At 39.6% G+C, this 16,108-nt stretch overlaps 1 protein-coding gene across 2 annotated transcripts in view; it reads left to right on the forward strand.

Moving 5' to 3' along the window:
* The window catches only part of sema3f.S (semaphorin 3F S homeolog), a 77,378-nt gene that overhangs the window by 16,137 nt on the left and 45,133 nt on the right, over window positions 1–16,108 (forward strand). For both annotated transcript variants that reach the window (XM_018261304.2, XM_018261305.2), the window contains exon 2: window positions 8,162–8,300. In XM_018261304.2, the coding sequence (XP_018116793.1) occupies window positions 8,192–8,300 (109 nt within the window). In that variant the 5' untranslated portion in view covers window positions 8,162–8,191. The remainder of the gene's footprint in view (window positions 1–8,161; window positions 8,301–16,108) is intronic.

A 16,108-nucleotide genomic window follows, 5' to 3' on the forward strand; every position in this document is an offset into this window, starting at 1 on the left:
ATTGTTTATTATCTAGGCATTTTTCGTGAAGGGGCAAGTAATGTACATTCTGGAGCACACAGAGAATTTAGACTCGCCAAGAAACAACTACTGTACCATTATATGTATCACATGTTATTTTATTTCAGTTGGCAAGTTGTATTGTTTTGTAGTGGCTCTTTGCAGAAAGGGGTTTGACATGCCATGTGTACTCTATAGAACTTTTATTTAGTCTCTGCCTGTTTGAAAGGTGACCTTACAACTCAACCTACTCAACCCTCACTTCAATGCTGAATAAATCATGAGCTCAATACAAAATAAAGTCATGGAGACGGAGTAATGTGCTGTAATTCCAACCCAGTGATGCACCCTCTTAATGCCACATCTGAGCAGGTCACATTTACTTTCTTGTATTTCACTCCACTAAAACGATTTTACATTTTACCCACTGCTATTCTTCTGTTACTCAATGCAGGACTATTACTACACTAACTGTTATACAGTATCTAGTACATTTCTAAACTATGCAAACCTATAAGATACAAAAGCTGACGGCTGAATTGATATCGATGCTCAGAGCTGGGCCAGGCGCCCTAGGCAACCTGGCCGGTCGTGGGACACTGGGCGTGCGCATGCGCGAAGTGCTGCTCTTGTGCGCATACGCGTCACGAGTTGCCACTCACGTGCATTCTATTTGCACACATGGGCGGAAGTGCAAATAAACGGGCAAATAGAAGAGACAGTTGGAGAGAGGGGACCGGACATGGGGTAGGCGACAGAGAAGCTTTTGTGCTTTAGGCACGTGCCTACTCTGCCTACCCATAGTTCCGGCACTGTCGATGTTAGTGCTATTACCACAACCAAACTATTTTACACAGTACACATGTATATCAAAAATTATTGGATTTGTATTGAATATCTACCCTGGTATGGTCCAGATACAAGTGCAGTATGTCAATTACAATTTCAGATGCAATTTTCCATGTTTTTTACCGAAAAAAATGGCGTTTCCACTCAGCATGTTGCATGAAACAAGCAAGATTCAGCTTAAATATTCATAGTGGGTATCCCGCCACTTCCAATCTGTGGTGTTTAAAAGGCATTTGTGTGTGTGATTCTGTGAGCCCAAGTCTGGAGCGTTCAGATTGGTGGTCCCTCCATATTTACCCAGTGAAATAAGCTCACTTCTTGTGATCCAATGGTATGTTCTGGGACATATCAGATATATTTGCTTCCATGACATAATATTGATAGGATAAAGAATTGTTTGAGAAGAATAATGTCACAACTAGTTGTGCTCTGTGTCACAAACTATCACTACCATTTGGAGATATTTAGTATTTTATCTTGGTTTAGGTTCCTCTACTGACTTGAGTTCTAGGTCTATGCCAGCAGTTGTTTCTTTTAAATTGTTGGTCTCTAATATGCACTGAATAGTTACATGTATTACAGGTATGTGTGCTGTACATGCAGTACAGGTATGGGACCTGTTAACCAGAATGCTTGGGATCTGGGGCTTTCCAAATAACGGATTATTCTATAATTTGGATCTTCATAACTTTAGTCTACTATAGAATCCTTTAATAAACCCAACAGGCTGGTTTTGCTTCCAATAAGGATTAATTTTATCATTGTTTGGATCAAGTACAAGGTACTGTTTTATTATTACAGAGAAAAGGGAATTCATTGTAAAAAATTTGGAGTATTTGGATAAAATGGAGTCTGAGACATCCATTCTGTAATTTGGGGCTTTCTGAATAACGGGTTTCCGGGTAACGGATCCCATACCTGTACATGTATCATGTAACAGCTACAAGCTTGTCATTCAGAGTACAAAAAAAACGCAAAAATACATTTTCCATGCATAAAATAGAAAAGAAGGAATCGCGTCTAGGTCAGAAAGCTGTCTGGCCTGTGGGGAATACAAACGTAGAAATATATGAATTGCTCCTCCTCTGGAGTAACAAAGATACATCCTCCTCTACTTCAATGATTTCCACAAACAGAGCCGGTTATCCCTGCGTAACTCCCTTCAAACCCCTCAATCCAGTCTACTCCAATCTGTCAGTTCTGGGTTTCCTGGCCTCACAGGACGCTGGAAAAGAAAACATTACATAGGAAACACTGGGGGTTCTGCATTGCTTTAAATTGCTCTCTCACTTTAGGCCTCTTATTCATTATACACAGTTTACATTTATAACTGTTCTATAAGGAGAAATTCTCTACCTCCCTATTTCAGCCAAAAAACTATATCCAGACCATACATTATTTTTTCTTCTTTTTTATTATTTCATGTCTACAGTACCTAGATTACACGCCCACAGTATTTGTTCTAATATATCTCTAAAACCTAAACTTTTAAATCAGACAAAGATCTGTCCGTCATTCAGTCTTCGTGTTTGGTAGAGTAGTTTGGCTGAATTCAATGCTAATATCTTATCAAGAATTGGAATGTTCCAAACTTCTGGATTTGTCCAAATGCCAAATACTACACAAAAGATTTGGCAAATATCAAACCAAATCTGAGCCCTAACCAAATCCGAACCCTAATTTGGGGAATCTTGCAAGCCAAAATATAATTTTTTTGAAAATGCAAAGCCAGATTTAAAAGAACCTGTGATACAATAGGGTGTTAATTGTTGTTTTTAAGTTACAATATCATCCGCTGATTCCTCATTTCAGCAGGTGGATATGGCACCAGAGAATACAGAATTGGAAAGGTGAAGCATCTCCCACTCACATACAACCGGATACAAGTATTTTTTTTTGGCCTGAACAAATAAATGAAGCCTATGTATATACACCTTTAGTGGAAATGACCACTCCAGACCTACTCTCCTTTCATGCTCCCTGTACAGCTCTTGTCTATGTAACCACAGACTCACCGAGTGCACAGCCTTCCCAACTGTAGTCCTATATCATTCAGGCCAAAAACAGGAGGCACTCCAGATTGCAACAGGCTGTAAAACAACTATACCTAACACATTTCGGGAATGACTCCTTTTATCATAAGCATCTTATTTTATATATACCTTAAGCTGGAGGCAAAGGAATAGCTTTCCTGATTATTTTAATCACATTGGCAAGTTGTCCAAATAACAAAAGTATCCAATGCAATCCCGTTTTTCCAATGTCTCTTCTAGATCAACACTATGTTTGTTAAATAAAGTGAGTGATCATGTTTTCCATGATTTGTGGCAGCATGACTGGAGGCTAAATTTCACCAATAAGTAGACTGCATGAAACACTAGCACATTTGTAACTAACTGTATGAGCATGTGTGAGATAGGAAGTACTGCATCATAGACAGAACAAGGGTCAGAGGAGGTAAAAAAAAACAGCATAGCAACAAGCAGGACAGAGGACAAAACCCCTTCCACAGTTACCACCACATTACTTAGGCATAAAAGTGTTCTTAAAGTAAATTAATAGAGCAATACTCCTCTTAGTGCCCATCACCTATTCCTTCATAGTTATTTGGCTCTTTTGTTGGTGTATATTAAATCTCTTTTGTTTCCAAATTCTTTATAATTCAGCATTGTGGTGACATGTCTCTTCTGTCTGCTCCCCCTTCCTTTGTGAAGACAATGTCTTCTTGTTCTGTTTGCCTCTCCTAGACTACTTCTTGTCACCTCGAGCATATCACAATACTGTTTGTCCTCCAAAAGTATGTACATTTCAGGCTCCTTTTCCAAACCTATTGCACTCACATTCTCACCTTATACTCATTTATATATATATATATATATATATATATATATATATATATATATATATATATATATATATATATATATATATATATATATATATATATATATATATTAAACACACTTTGTTTTGTAGACCTACCATATATATAGAACAACCATTTCCCTAAATTTAGTTTGGCAAAATAGGTTAATATTTTTAATTTTGTGTATGTTAGACAGTTTGTGTCAAGATGTCAGGATGAACTTTATATGTTCTTAAAGGAACAAAAAATAGAAATGCTTTTAAAGGAATATCAATAGAATGTAGCGTTGCCTTGCGCTGGGTGGGTTTGCTTCAGAAACACTACTATAGTTTATATAAACAAGCTGATGTGTAGCCATGGGGGCAGCCATTCAAGCACAGGATACACAGTAGATAACAGATAAGTTCTGAAGAATCTCATTGTACACTACAGAGCTTATTTGTTATCTGCTGTGCATTTTCTCCTATTTCAGCTTTGAATGGCTGCCCCCATGGCTACACAGAAGCTTGTTTATATAAACTATATTTACGTTTCTGAAGCAAATACACCAGTATTACCAGTGCAGCACAACAGTACATTATATTTTCATTAGTTTAAAGGCCTTTCATTTTTTGGTGTTAGTGTCTTTAAGGCTGCCATAAGTTCATGTCTCTAATTAATGGTACACTTGCTTTGCAAAGTAATCTATTACTGCCCAGTAATAATGAGTTACGTAGGGCATCCTAAATATGAAGTATAATTCCTCTTATTTTCTCACCAGGGAATGCCTCTTCTATAAATAAGATGAGGAAGGGAAGCAGAGGGTGGAAGGGTTAGAAAGAGCTGGAGAGAGGCAGACTTTGTTTGTTTTTGTTTTGGCTGATTTCTGTCACTCTTAGTAACCACGTGGCCTGTTCTTGAGGAAGCCAAATCACACATTGGGAAAGTGCTCGAAAATTGTGACCCTGCTACATGCAGTTCTTCCCTCTGGGATCTGTCTATTAACTGCAACTATACTGTGTGAGGAACAACAGATCATTACAGCAAACACTCGGAGAAATCCCTACACTGTTGAATTTTAAAGCCACAGTTTGAATACTGAACCAAGCCAGCTGAATTCCCCCTTTAAACATAGTCATTGTGAATGAACTTTTGCCAAGAAATAGAAAGAACCTTTTAGTGGCACAAAAATAAAAGAAGCAGTGACAGAATAGTTAGTAGAGAAAATAAACAATATAAGCGTTAATATCAAAAGAGTGACATAAATAATGACATAGACATGTAAGCAGCAGTCCATTACATTACATTAGGTTAGAAACCAAACTGGACAGCAATACTTAATGACCACCCACATAACAAACGTAAGGTTTAAGTGATAAACAAATTTGGGAATATTAATGAAGGACCAGACAGCAATGGGCCATCGAAAGCAGCTGCACAATAAATGATGTATTATACAATACACACAAATGGATCAGTTCTGTCATATAGAATATATGAAAGAAGGTATGAAAGATACAGTACTGGAAATATATTAACATAACAAATCTGTAATACAAGAGTGACAGTTAAACTGGGAAGGTGGCATTGGCAGATGGAACCCAGAACTTAATGAGACATAAAATAAATATTTTGAACATAAAGAGGGAGAGGGAATGGTAACAAAAATAGGGTTGCAGGGATGTAGTGTAAGAAAATTCAGACAGAAAACCGTAAAAACACCTAGAGATAAGGTGACAAACATAAGTGAATTACTGATGAAAAAGACTGGGACAATGGGACCCAAGAAGAAGTAAATGAAGTGTTAGGCCTTTGGAGGCAGTACTGGGATCTGAAACCCTAAGGGGTAAATTTACTAAAGGGCGAAGTGACAATTCCCCAGCTTTACTACTTTTGGGCACTTTGCCGATTTATTACCGGGCGTTGGTGACAATACGCTAGCGAAGGAGATAGACGCTAGCGTTGATTCGCACTCTAACATCAGGCAAATCTTTGCTATGGCAAATGGACATTATTCCGCAAATTCACTGAACGTTACCTCTTTCGCCGGACATGCCTTCGCCAGCTCAGTCCAGGCGAAGTGCATTGGAGTACATAGAACATCCTTAATCTTCAGTTACTTACATCATCATTTTTGATTGTTAAATCGTCCAAAAAACACTGGCGACTTTTCAGTTTTGCAGGGTGATAGGCTGCAAAAGGCATACATTTTGTAACATAGGGAACATTTTTTTAAAGTGGGCTCATGTGTAGGGCATTAAAACAACTGTATTGGCTTTATTTAGATTCCCTAGACATGCTTAGTTATCAGAGTAAATGTAATGTATTAGCTGCAACATGTAACATACAGACCTCCATTCAAGTTCAAATTTCCCGCTCTATGCAAATTAGCCTGAGCGAAGTCCTCAAACGAAGTTGCACTAGGCAGATTTGAACGCTAGCGCTTCTTTGGTTTGATGTGCGTGTATTGCGGAAGTAACACTAGCAAAAATATGCCAGCCTCTGACGCCCAGGGTGAAACTTTGCATTTTAGTAAATTAAGAGTTGCCTGAGCGAATTTTCGCCTGGCGAAGTGTTGCGATGGCTACGAAGCCATTGCTGGCGAATTTTCGACTGTAACTAAATTTGCCCTATGAAGGCAGTGGCAGTAGCTCATAGAGAAAATTAGAAGACATAGCAGACGTTAAAGCAATGCTTTACCCTGGTATTTTATTCAGTGATTGAACCAACTCTATATAATCCTGGTTGATCATTGTTTCTCACTCCAACTTTATATTTAAATACAATGCTTTTTTTTTTTTTTAAAAGAATGAAATCAAAACAGGTTGTTCAGTTTGATCCCTTTCTAAATGATTGTGCAATCTCTTTAATGTTTGCAAATATATGATCTTATCCAACACAAATTTGTACAGCATTTTTTTTAAAGAATGACTTAAGATAATATTTAGGGAAATCGTACATAGGAAATTTCTAGTCTTTTTGGCAACTTTTCCCAAAGAAAACATTCCCAGACAAAACACTTAAGGTGCCTCTGAGAAAAGTCTATAAGAATTGCCATGGTTATGACACGTCGGCAATTACCTCTTCGAAACCCATGAATTCACATACAACTTCCTAAATCAGGGTCATTCTCTAGTTCTGTAATGGAAATGCTAAGGGGCACATGTCGAAGTTAAAAAAACTTCGAAATGCAACCATCGATTTTGATACTTCGATAGACGGCCGTTTTCGATCTAAGTAAAAATCGTTCGATCGGTTAAATCGAACGATTGAAAAGGATTTTACAAAAAAATACTTCTAAAAACTTAGCCAAATACTGGCTATAGTTTCTAGGAGGTCCCCATAGGCTAACATAGCAATTTGGCAGGTTTAAGGTGGCGAAGTGTCGAAGTCAAAGTTTCCCTAGTCATGCATAATAAAGACATTTGGCACCATATACTCAAAAAAAATACTGATTCTAGGACAACTTAGCTGCTGATGAATTTCCATTCAGCTTGCCTGATAAAAAGTAATTCAAACACAAATGGATTTATATCACAGAATTGGGGGTTGGAACCTTCAGTGACTTATGGATAAAGACTCATGGACCATACTGTCAGAAATGATTGATCCAGTGTTGGACTGGGACACCAGGGGCCCACCAAAAAACCTTAGACCAGGGGCCCACCAAAAAACTTCAAACTAGGGGTCCACTCTCAGTACTATTTTCATCCTCTCCTCACTCAACCTCCATTCTCCTAGTCTCTTTTCTTTACATACTATAATCTATTATTCCATCTATTAAGCCATTTTTTCTCATAGAAATAAAGAATGACCACAAAATAGTCCAAATATTTAGCAGCATGAGGGGCCACTGACACCTGGGCCCACCGGGAGTTTTCCTGGTATCCCAGTGGGCCAGTCCGAAACTGTATTGATCTTAATGTGACCTATATAACTTCTAAACTACTCACATAAAATTTACTGAGTGAAATAGAAAAATTGTGTTTGTGGTTTACCGGTGAAGCAAAACACTGAAGTAAAAAGTAGGTGGGTTTGGAGGTGTATTGAGTGGCCAGAGAAACGTGTGTAAAAGGCCTTAGGGGTCACAACACACACGGATGCAAATATGGGTCCCATCTGTCCAGTAAGAATACTTGATTCCATTTTATAGGGAAGAAAGCTATTAGAGGTAAGGCAGCTAGATTTTTTTACAGAAACCAAGACACAAATACTATTTTTACACAGGAATTGAAAACTATGGAGTCTGAAGGAAGCAACTCAAATGAAATGATGTATGCATGTCATGTATGAGAGTCAGAGGTGGGGAAATTGAAAAACAAGTTAACTACTGATAATAAGGAAGAATATTTTGGACCTGGGCCCATGTGCATATAGAGTAATACACAGTAACAAAAAAAACGTTATTTTTGCCTTACCTTGACTTTAAAGCTGATAAATACTTTATGAATTCTTTATTTATAACAGGATCCCTGAGTGTCCTTCTGAGCTCCCGCCATGCTAGCTCGGGAACCAATCGTGTGGCTGTTTGTCCTGCAGACCTTATGCTCCGCCTTCTCCAGGGACTTGGCACCACCCACTCCACGCGTACAGCTGTCTTTCAGAGGTAAGTCTGAGAGAAACCAAGTCACCTGTTGAAAAAATCAGTCATGACGTCACTAATAAGTCCTTGACATTGATTTGCTCTTTCTGTGGAGTAATTTGTTTGCTCTTTTTGACATGTCGAGGAATGTAACTAATAAAATCGTGTGGATGACACGTCTGCAGGCGGGATTTGCACAAGGGCAGTACCAATGTAGTGGAGAGGAAGGGGTGCATTTTTTTCCCTATGACCATCGAAGGTTTTTACTCCTCTATGTTTCTGTTCTCCTTTATGCCCTGTGCCAGGTCAGGCCTTCTGCAATACCAGATAGCTATGGTCCAGTGGGATAACTAGACTTTTCTAGTCCTTCCCTGCAATTCTTTAAATGGAGGCCCGTTTGACCTATTGTTCTTGGGGCTAGGAGTTGCTGACTGCCAGAGGGAGGGGGTGGGGTCTCTCTAGTTGTTGACTTTTCTGGTCCATCCCTGCAAAGAAAAATGGTGGGGGTTCATGAATGTTAAGTTACATTGACCCCTTCATGGATGAGAGCTCATGGGTGCAGGCAGAAGGAGGGTGCTATGATGATGATGATGATGGCTTCTCCTACAGGGTCTGTTGATGTATTTACACCATTGGTGTGGTCCAATGTAGATGCCATACACATAGCCATTGTGTCTACTTGTGATCCTGCATACGGTGCGCTATGCCATTTGTATTTACCATAGTGCAGTTGTCATTACATGCCTAGAGGCAAGTACAGACTGGCAATGCTGTTGTGAGGTGCCATAAACAGTCACTGATCACTATGGGGACTGTTTAATCCTTTGTGTGTGTGTGTGTGAAATGCCAGGGCCTACTTGAGTTATAAATGTTACCTGTAAGACTTCCCTTGCATGTTTCAGGTATAGGTTCTAAGTTCTACAAATGAATCTCATGCAATTAAAGGGAATATTTTTTACCTTCCTTAGACAATGTCAATTTCACCCAGTTCACTGTCCGGCAACTCCTGAATGTTTGAATGAGATTCTCTGGCTGGTCTGAAACTGTCTCCTCTTTAATCGTTTTCTTATCTTAGCCCAAATTTCTCTCCTTTGCCTATTGAATCCCTCGCTAGTCTCTCTCTAATTTGCCCAGAATATTTCTCCCTTTTAACCCTTTTCTTCCTCTCTGCCTTATGTGTTTTTCCCCTCCTTCCCTCAATGTTTCCTTTACTCTCCCTCATCCCTTTTCTCTGTCTCTCGCTTTCTAGTAATGACTGAGTGTAGGGGGTCCCCTGACAGCCGCAGAACAAGTAGTTATAATTATCTGCCAAGCTTGGGCTTTCACTCTCCCACTAAGAGCTGCCTGTGGCTCACCAGCCTTCCTAACCTGATATTAGGCAAATAAAGCAGTCTCCCCCTCCCTTGTTTAGTTATGCTATTCATGCTGCCTCGCACTCATGTAAGGAGGAATATCTGTATACAAAATAATATCATTTTAATTATACATTCATGATGTACATGTGGCTTAATCATTATTCTTTACAAATCATTTACAAATTATTTTCCTTAATTTCTCCTTTGTGTGTGTGTGTATATATATATATATATATATATATATATATATATATATATATATATATATATATATATATATATATATTTTCTTAAGGGACCGAAATGTTGGTGATACATATGTTTTAAATACAACTTTTTTTCATATTCAAAGTCCCTTGGTGCTGGTTTTTCTTGTTTGTTTTATATATATATATATATATATATATATATATATATATATATATTATATTATAGTTTATATTTGCATGTCAATGTTGGAAAATTCACAAATGTATACAGCACTGCAGGAAAAACGTTGTCTTTAATGATTGTACTATTTAGCTTGCAGTACACTAGGAGGGTTTATAATGAAGGTTGATAAGAGGCAGAGGCAGACCAGAGCCACAAGCAGTCACACAAAAGTCCAGCCCTCATTTGGCTGTTTCAAACCCCTCCATGACGGTATTAAATGTGAGGTTCCAGCACCAAAATATAGACCATTCTCTGCTTGTTTTTCCTCTTTTAATCTAAGGCAGGAGGGGTATTATGTGCTACAGATTAGTGATGTGTGGGTTTACCCACGAGTCGGGTGGGTTCGGGCCGACCTCGCACTCTTCTTCACGGGTGGCGAGAGGGTGCAGGTTGAGCTCTTCTCCTGCTCTCCCTGCCTGTCACCGTCAAATGCCTGTTTCTGACTTCTTCTTTTATAGACGCTGCCCCTGCTCGCCCCTTTTGTGACTTCATCGGTGGGGCAGCGCGGGTCTATAAAAGGAACCCGTGCGTGAGTGGGTGGAGGGAGGGTGGATGGCGTGCAGGTCGGGTCGGAGACTCCAGCTGTTGTCTAGAATTTATTTTTTAATGTAATTTTCTCTGACCCATCTGCAGGTGCCAGACTTGATAACTTAGATCCATATAATACACAAGAGCCACGAGTATCCTGTAAAGCATATCTCTATTAACTGTGCTTAGTGATGTCATGAGTTATAGTGATATCATTTCTGTTACATGACTCACGGAAACTTCTGTAATATAATAATGTACCCCCTGTTGTAAAATATGAGTATATTTAAAGTCACCCCCTTATAGTTCCATGACCTGTATAAAAGCACATGGCCTTTGGCCTCATTCTTGTTATGGTCATTAAACTCATTGGTGATCTATAATATCCTTATATCTTATATTAGGGGGTACATGATTCCCAGTATAACATCACTTTTATGGTTCTGTGTTCCTCTTTAGTTAGACACCTCTCTCTTTAATCCCAGTACTGAATAGAAACAAGCTGTACCGCTTTATTATGACATTTTAGCCCCATGTAGGTGGCTCTCTTTTTATTCATCTCATTTCTCGCATGTCTTCCTATCTGGCACACGCTACTGTTTAGCCATGCTCAGGTAATTCTCTGCGCCAAGAGATGCCCCAGTGAGAGTTTATTGACTATAAACACTGTAATGTCATTTACATGTTAATTATCTCTCGAGCATTACAAGTCCATAATTAGAAGCTAATTGACACAAACACGATGTAATGGGTTTTCTTGGCTCACTGGTTTCAGAGGGGCCCAAATCACATTTATTTAACCTTTTCACTTCCAGACTGGCTGTGGATCCTAATTTCTTTCTTTATGGAGGTAATACTCACCTACTGTATATAAAAAATTATTCAGTATGAGCACAATAAACAGGAATTTCCGTGCAAAGGTATTCTGGTATTTTAATTGGAAAAAAACATTAATTTCTATCATAAAGCACTGGCCATGGTTTTGTTTTTACCCTTTCTCCCCCCACTCTTCTTACTGTAATGAGTAAGGTTTATTGTTAATAAACAAGCCACTCCCTTTGCGCAGCCAGAAAAGAAGGAATTCATTTAGGTCTATACTGTATGTCATAGCACATCAGAACGGGTTTTGTCTTATAATCCTTATGGTTTAATAGAAGCGTCAGCTCTTGCACCAGCCAGATAACCAAAAGAATATGATGTTTAGTTCACTTATAGCTAATGAAATATACACTTGTACGCTCCATGAGGATTGGTTCATTTATTAGGTCAAGAAAGAAATAAGCTCAATATTGTGACCCCTTACTTAAATCGTTTTGTATTTGTAACACAGAATCAAATTACTCCCAAAACCATTTAGTTGGGATTGATGATATTTGCTTCCCAGCTTGGTTCAGAGTCCTGCTTAGCCCATTTCTGTTGCCCACAGCAGGACCCTCAATTACACTATGAGATTTATGGCAGATTAGCTGAATAACATATGTTTGTGCTAGCCTACTTCTAAATCCCCGGATACTCAGCACTGCTTACTGATCCAGGGAGCCCTTCTCAGCCCACTTCACCAGATTTGCATTTTCCCTAAGAGCTTTCAGGGTAACCGTTCATGTATGTCTTGCATAATAACCTCCTGCATAGAAATGTCTTCTCTCTACTGGTAGTTGTTTTCAGGGAAATCCGGGATCTCTTTTGGGGCATATAGCTCAGCAACACATGTGCATTTCCACAGGTTTTTTTAGGGCTGGGACCAGGTTTTCTAGCCTTTCTATTTACCAGCAATACACCTCTGTGCTCATTTGCCATTGTCCCCAGTGCAGGAGCACTGACAGCCCATGCACTTACCTGCTGCAGTTGCAGCTTTTCCAATCTGTACACTAAACCTTGCAGGGATTAAACATTGGGGTAGACTGAAGGGAACAGCACAGTTGGGGAACAAGGCAGCTTTAAAGAATAAAGATGTATGGCGGGGTTTTCCAAAATATTCAAAAAGCAAAAGTGTATTATTAAGTATAAAGTCATTTATAGGGACAAAAAAGTGGCCTAATGCCTGTTGGCATAGGCAGCCAGCCATAGTCAGGGCTCTGTAGCACCTTATGCTCATTGGCATCCATAGTATGTATGTCTCAATGATGCACAATCTAGGGAGCATCCAAGAAGACACAAGCTAAACCCTTACTAATACTCTGTCAATTATTTATACCTGATGTATTTCCAGACTGGTACAGCAGTCCTAATTTGGTACAGCAGTCCTAATTGGACTAATTCTTTTTGGACTTATTCTGTTTCTGAAACTCTACTTGCTTTTTAAGATTTTTAGAGTATAAAGTCTTGGGTTTAAATTCTGACCGGCACTGTTGCGGTATATTTTTTTTTTCCTGTGTTTGCTTGGTTTCCTCTTGGTTCTTTGGTTTCCTTCCACAATTTAAAAACATACCAGTAGGTTAATTGGCTTCTGATGAAACTGACCCTAATATGTGTGTGTGTGTGTGTCTGTGCAAGGGAAATTAGCCTGTAGGCTCTGCTGGCTCTAATGTGACTGATTAAATATCATTCTATTTAAAGCACTGTGTAATATATCAAAGCAATGTAAATAAATAGATGGTAATAATTGTGGAGCTTTGAGTAGACGTCTGTCACAGTTTAAAATACATAAGCAGGTTTAATCAAGAAAATCAACATGCCCAAGCATGATCAGCGACCGCAATCCTAACCACCATTGACTTCAAATAGGATTAGGGCCCACAGCTTGGGCCCCACTGCCTGTGTTCTTATTGAAGACAATTAAAGAGCAGATCTTGAAAGGGTGGGGTGCTTTTTACTGCATATTATATATGAAAAGAAAGCCTGATGCATATAGTTGATATGAGCTACATATAGAAGGTATCACATTGTTCTTGAAGTTGCCTTCTATCAGGGTTTAGCATTGACTATGCCGGTGTACGGCATATTAAAATGAGGAGATTTATAGATTTACAGACTAACCCACTACAATGTATGTTGCATAGGGATTTATTTCTACTTCTTATCTGGCCCCAAGACTGTCATGGGTCACAGTTTGGGTTTATCAGTTCATCCATCACTTTTACAAAATCCCATAAATCTCCCCAGCTCCTAAAAAATGCTCCTGTGAGGGGGGAGAGGTGGGAGTGACAGCTGTCAGTCATCACTCTGTTGCTTACTGCCCTCCCTATTGTGTCTCTTCACTCTACTCTCTTTGATGGGGTTAGAGCTGGGGGAGGGGTTAAGTGAGTGGGTGTCACCCATCTGTCAGACATTGACACCCTCATTGTAACCAAGGACTGAGGGCATTTCTGGGATTTGAATTAAGTGGGATTTTACTCTATTTAAATAAATGAGGGTACTCCATGGGGTAGGGTAGGCTTTGGGCTCTTGGCCTTTTTGCATTGAGAAGTAAGTAATCCTCTTTGTAATAATATTAGCATATAAACCTTTTATAGCCAGGAGGGGGCTAAGTGCCATAATTCATCCACTAGAATGACCGACTGCAGAGTCTGCTGGACAATGGGCTTGCCAAGAGGTGTTTTACAAGACATACTGGTGCTTTCAAAACTATTACTATGGCAAAAGAAGCGCTGCTGTTGTGCAACTGACGGCACAGTAAAGCCATACCAGAAAAGACATTCAATATAAACTATTTCTATTATTAACAAGCATATATAAACCGCCTTTTGCAAGCAGGTCATTTGAAATATACCAGATAAAGGCAAATAGTACTGTCACCACAGCTGCAGGGTGCCAGGTATACACAAGGGCCCTCGTCGGAGGGGCGGATACCACCTTAATCATATTTGCTTCTTGGAGTCCTTTTAATTGGTTACCTAGCTGCATGTCTCCAAATGCTTGCTGTGCACTGTGGGATATAAATTATGATGTTTATATAGGGTTCTTGTGTATGATCAGGCCATTCTCCCACTATGCAAGGTCAGTACTTTGGAATGAGGACCCCACAACCCACCGGAAAAAGGATTCAGTGAGCCGAGACCCTGTACTAATGGCAAACCTAGAGCTACCATTAACTCTTCCTCTGTCAAAGAACCTATATTGGCTCATTATATTATGGGTTTGGATTATAAAAGTTAACGCTAATAGTTGTAGTTTCAATGTCTGGTAAATTCTCAGTGCCTGGCTTTACCTCTGGTGACCCTTTTGTGCAAATCCCACAGTCCTAGCCCTGTTTAACTCTGGAATACATATTGTCAAACCCTCTATTTATGTGTTCCTACTCTGTACACAGAAGTTGTAATCGTGCCCCACTTACATACAGTGTATACTTAACAGGCATGGGATCTGTTATCCGGAAACCCTGTTATCCAGATTGCTCTGAATCATGGGTAGGGATGTAGCGAACTGTTCGCCCGCGAACTAGTTCGCGCGAACTTCGACCGTTCGCATCCGCCGAATGTTCGCGAACGTTTGGGAACGTTCGCAGTTTGAGTTCGCGTTCGATCGTTCGACCATTCGAATTCCTTCGACCGCTAAAAATCGAACGATTTCCATTCGTTCGAACGATTGTAAGCATTCGATCCAATGAAAAGCATTCGATCGAATGGCTTCGATCGTTCGATTCGAATGAAAATCCTTCGATCGAACGATTAAAATCCTTCGATCGTTCGATCGAACGATTTTAGCTGGTGTTCGAAGTTCGCGAACTGTTCGCGAACGTTCGCATTTTTGCCGGTGTTCGCGAACGGCGTTCGCGAACACCAAATCGGCAGTTCGCTACATCCCTAATCATGGGAAAAGGGAAGGCCATCTCCCATAGACTCAATTTAATCAAATAATTCAAATTTTAAAAAAGGATTTTCATTTTCTCTGTAACAATAAAACAATAAAACAGTATCTTGTATTTAATCCCAGCTAAGATATAATGAATCCTTATTGGGTGCAAAACAATTATATTGGGTTTTATTAATGTTTATATCATTTATAGCAAACGTAATATTTGGAGATCAAATTTTGGAAAGACCCATTATCCGAAAAACCCCAGGTCCAAAGCATTCTGGATAATAGGTCCAATATTTCAAGCCACATACTGGCAATCTGTGACTTCTGGCAAATGCCAGAGGGACTGCTGTAAGATGCCATAGACAGTGACTATTTAGTCTGCTTTAGGGGGGGCCACCTTGTTGTACTCGGAATGCCAAGGATTATTTTGACTCCCAGTCCAGCCCTGTGCTCAAACCAAAAAGTTTTCAGAGCTTGCTGCATTTTCTTGTTGTTGTTCATGAGTACTAAGTGTACCTGTTGCCAGTGTCGGACTGGCCCACCGGTACACCAGGTAAAAATCCCGGTGGGCCCAGGTGCCAGTGGGCTCTCATGCTGCTAAACATTTGGCCTTTTTCATGGCCATTCAAAAAGGGGAGCTGCCCCAATATGTTTACATGTGTAAATGGGCATACATGCAGAAGAGGGAGCTGCCCCAAGATGCTCATATGTGTAACTGGGCACACTTGCAGAAGGGGAGCTACCCCAGGATGCTCACATGTGTAAATGGACACACAT

Source organism: Xenopus laevis, chromosome 4S, assembly GCF_017654675.1.
Source record: "Xenopus laevis strain J_2021 chromosome 4S, Xenopus_laevis_v10.1, whole genome shotgun sequence".
NCBI lineage: Eukaryota > Metazoa > Chordata > Amphibia > Anura > Pipidae > Xenopus > Xenopus laevis.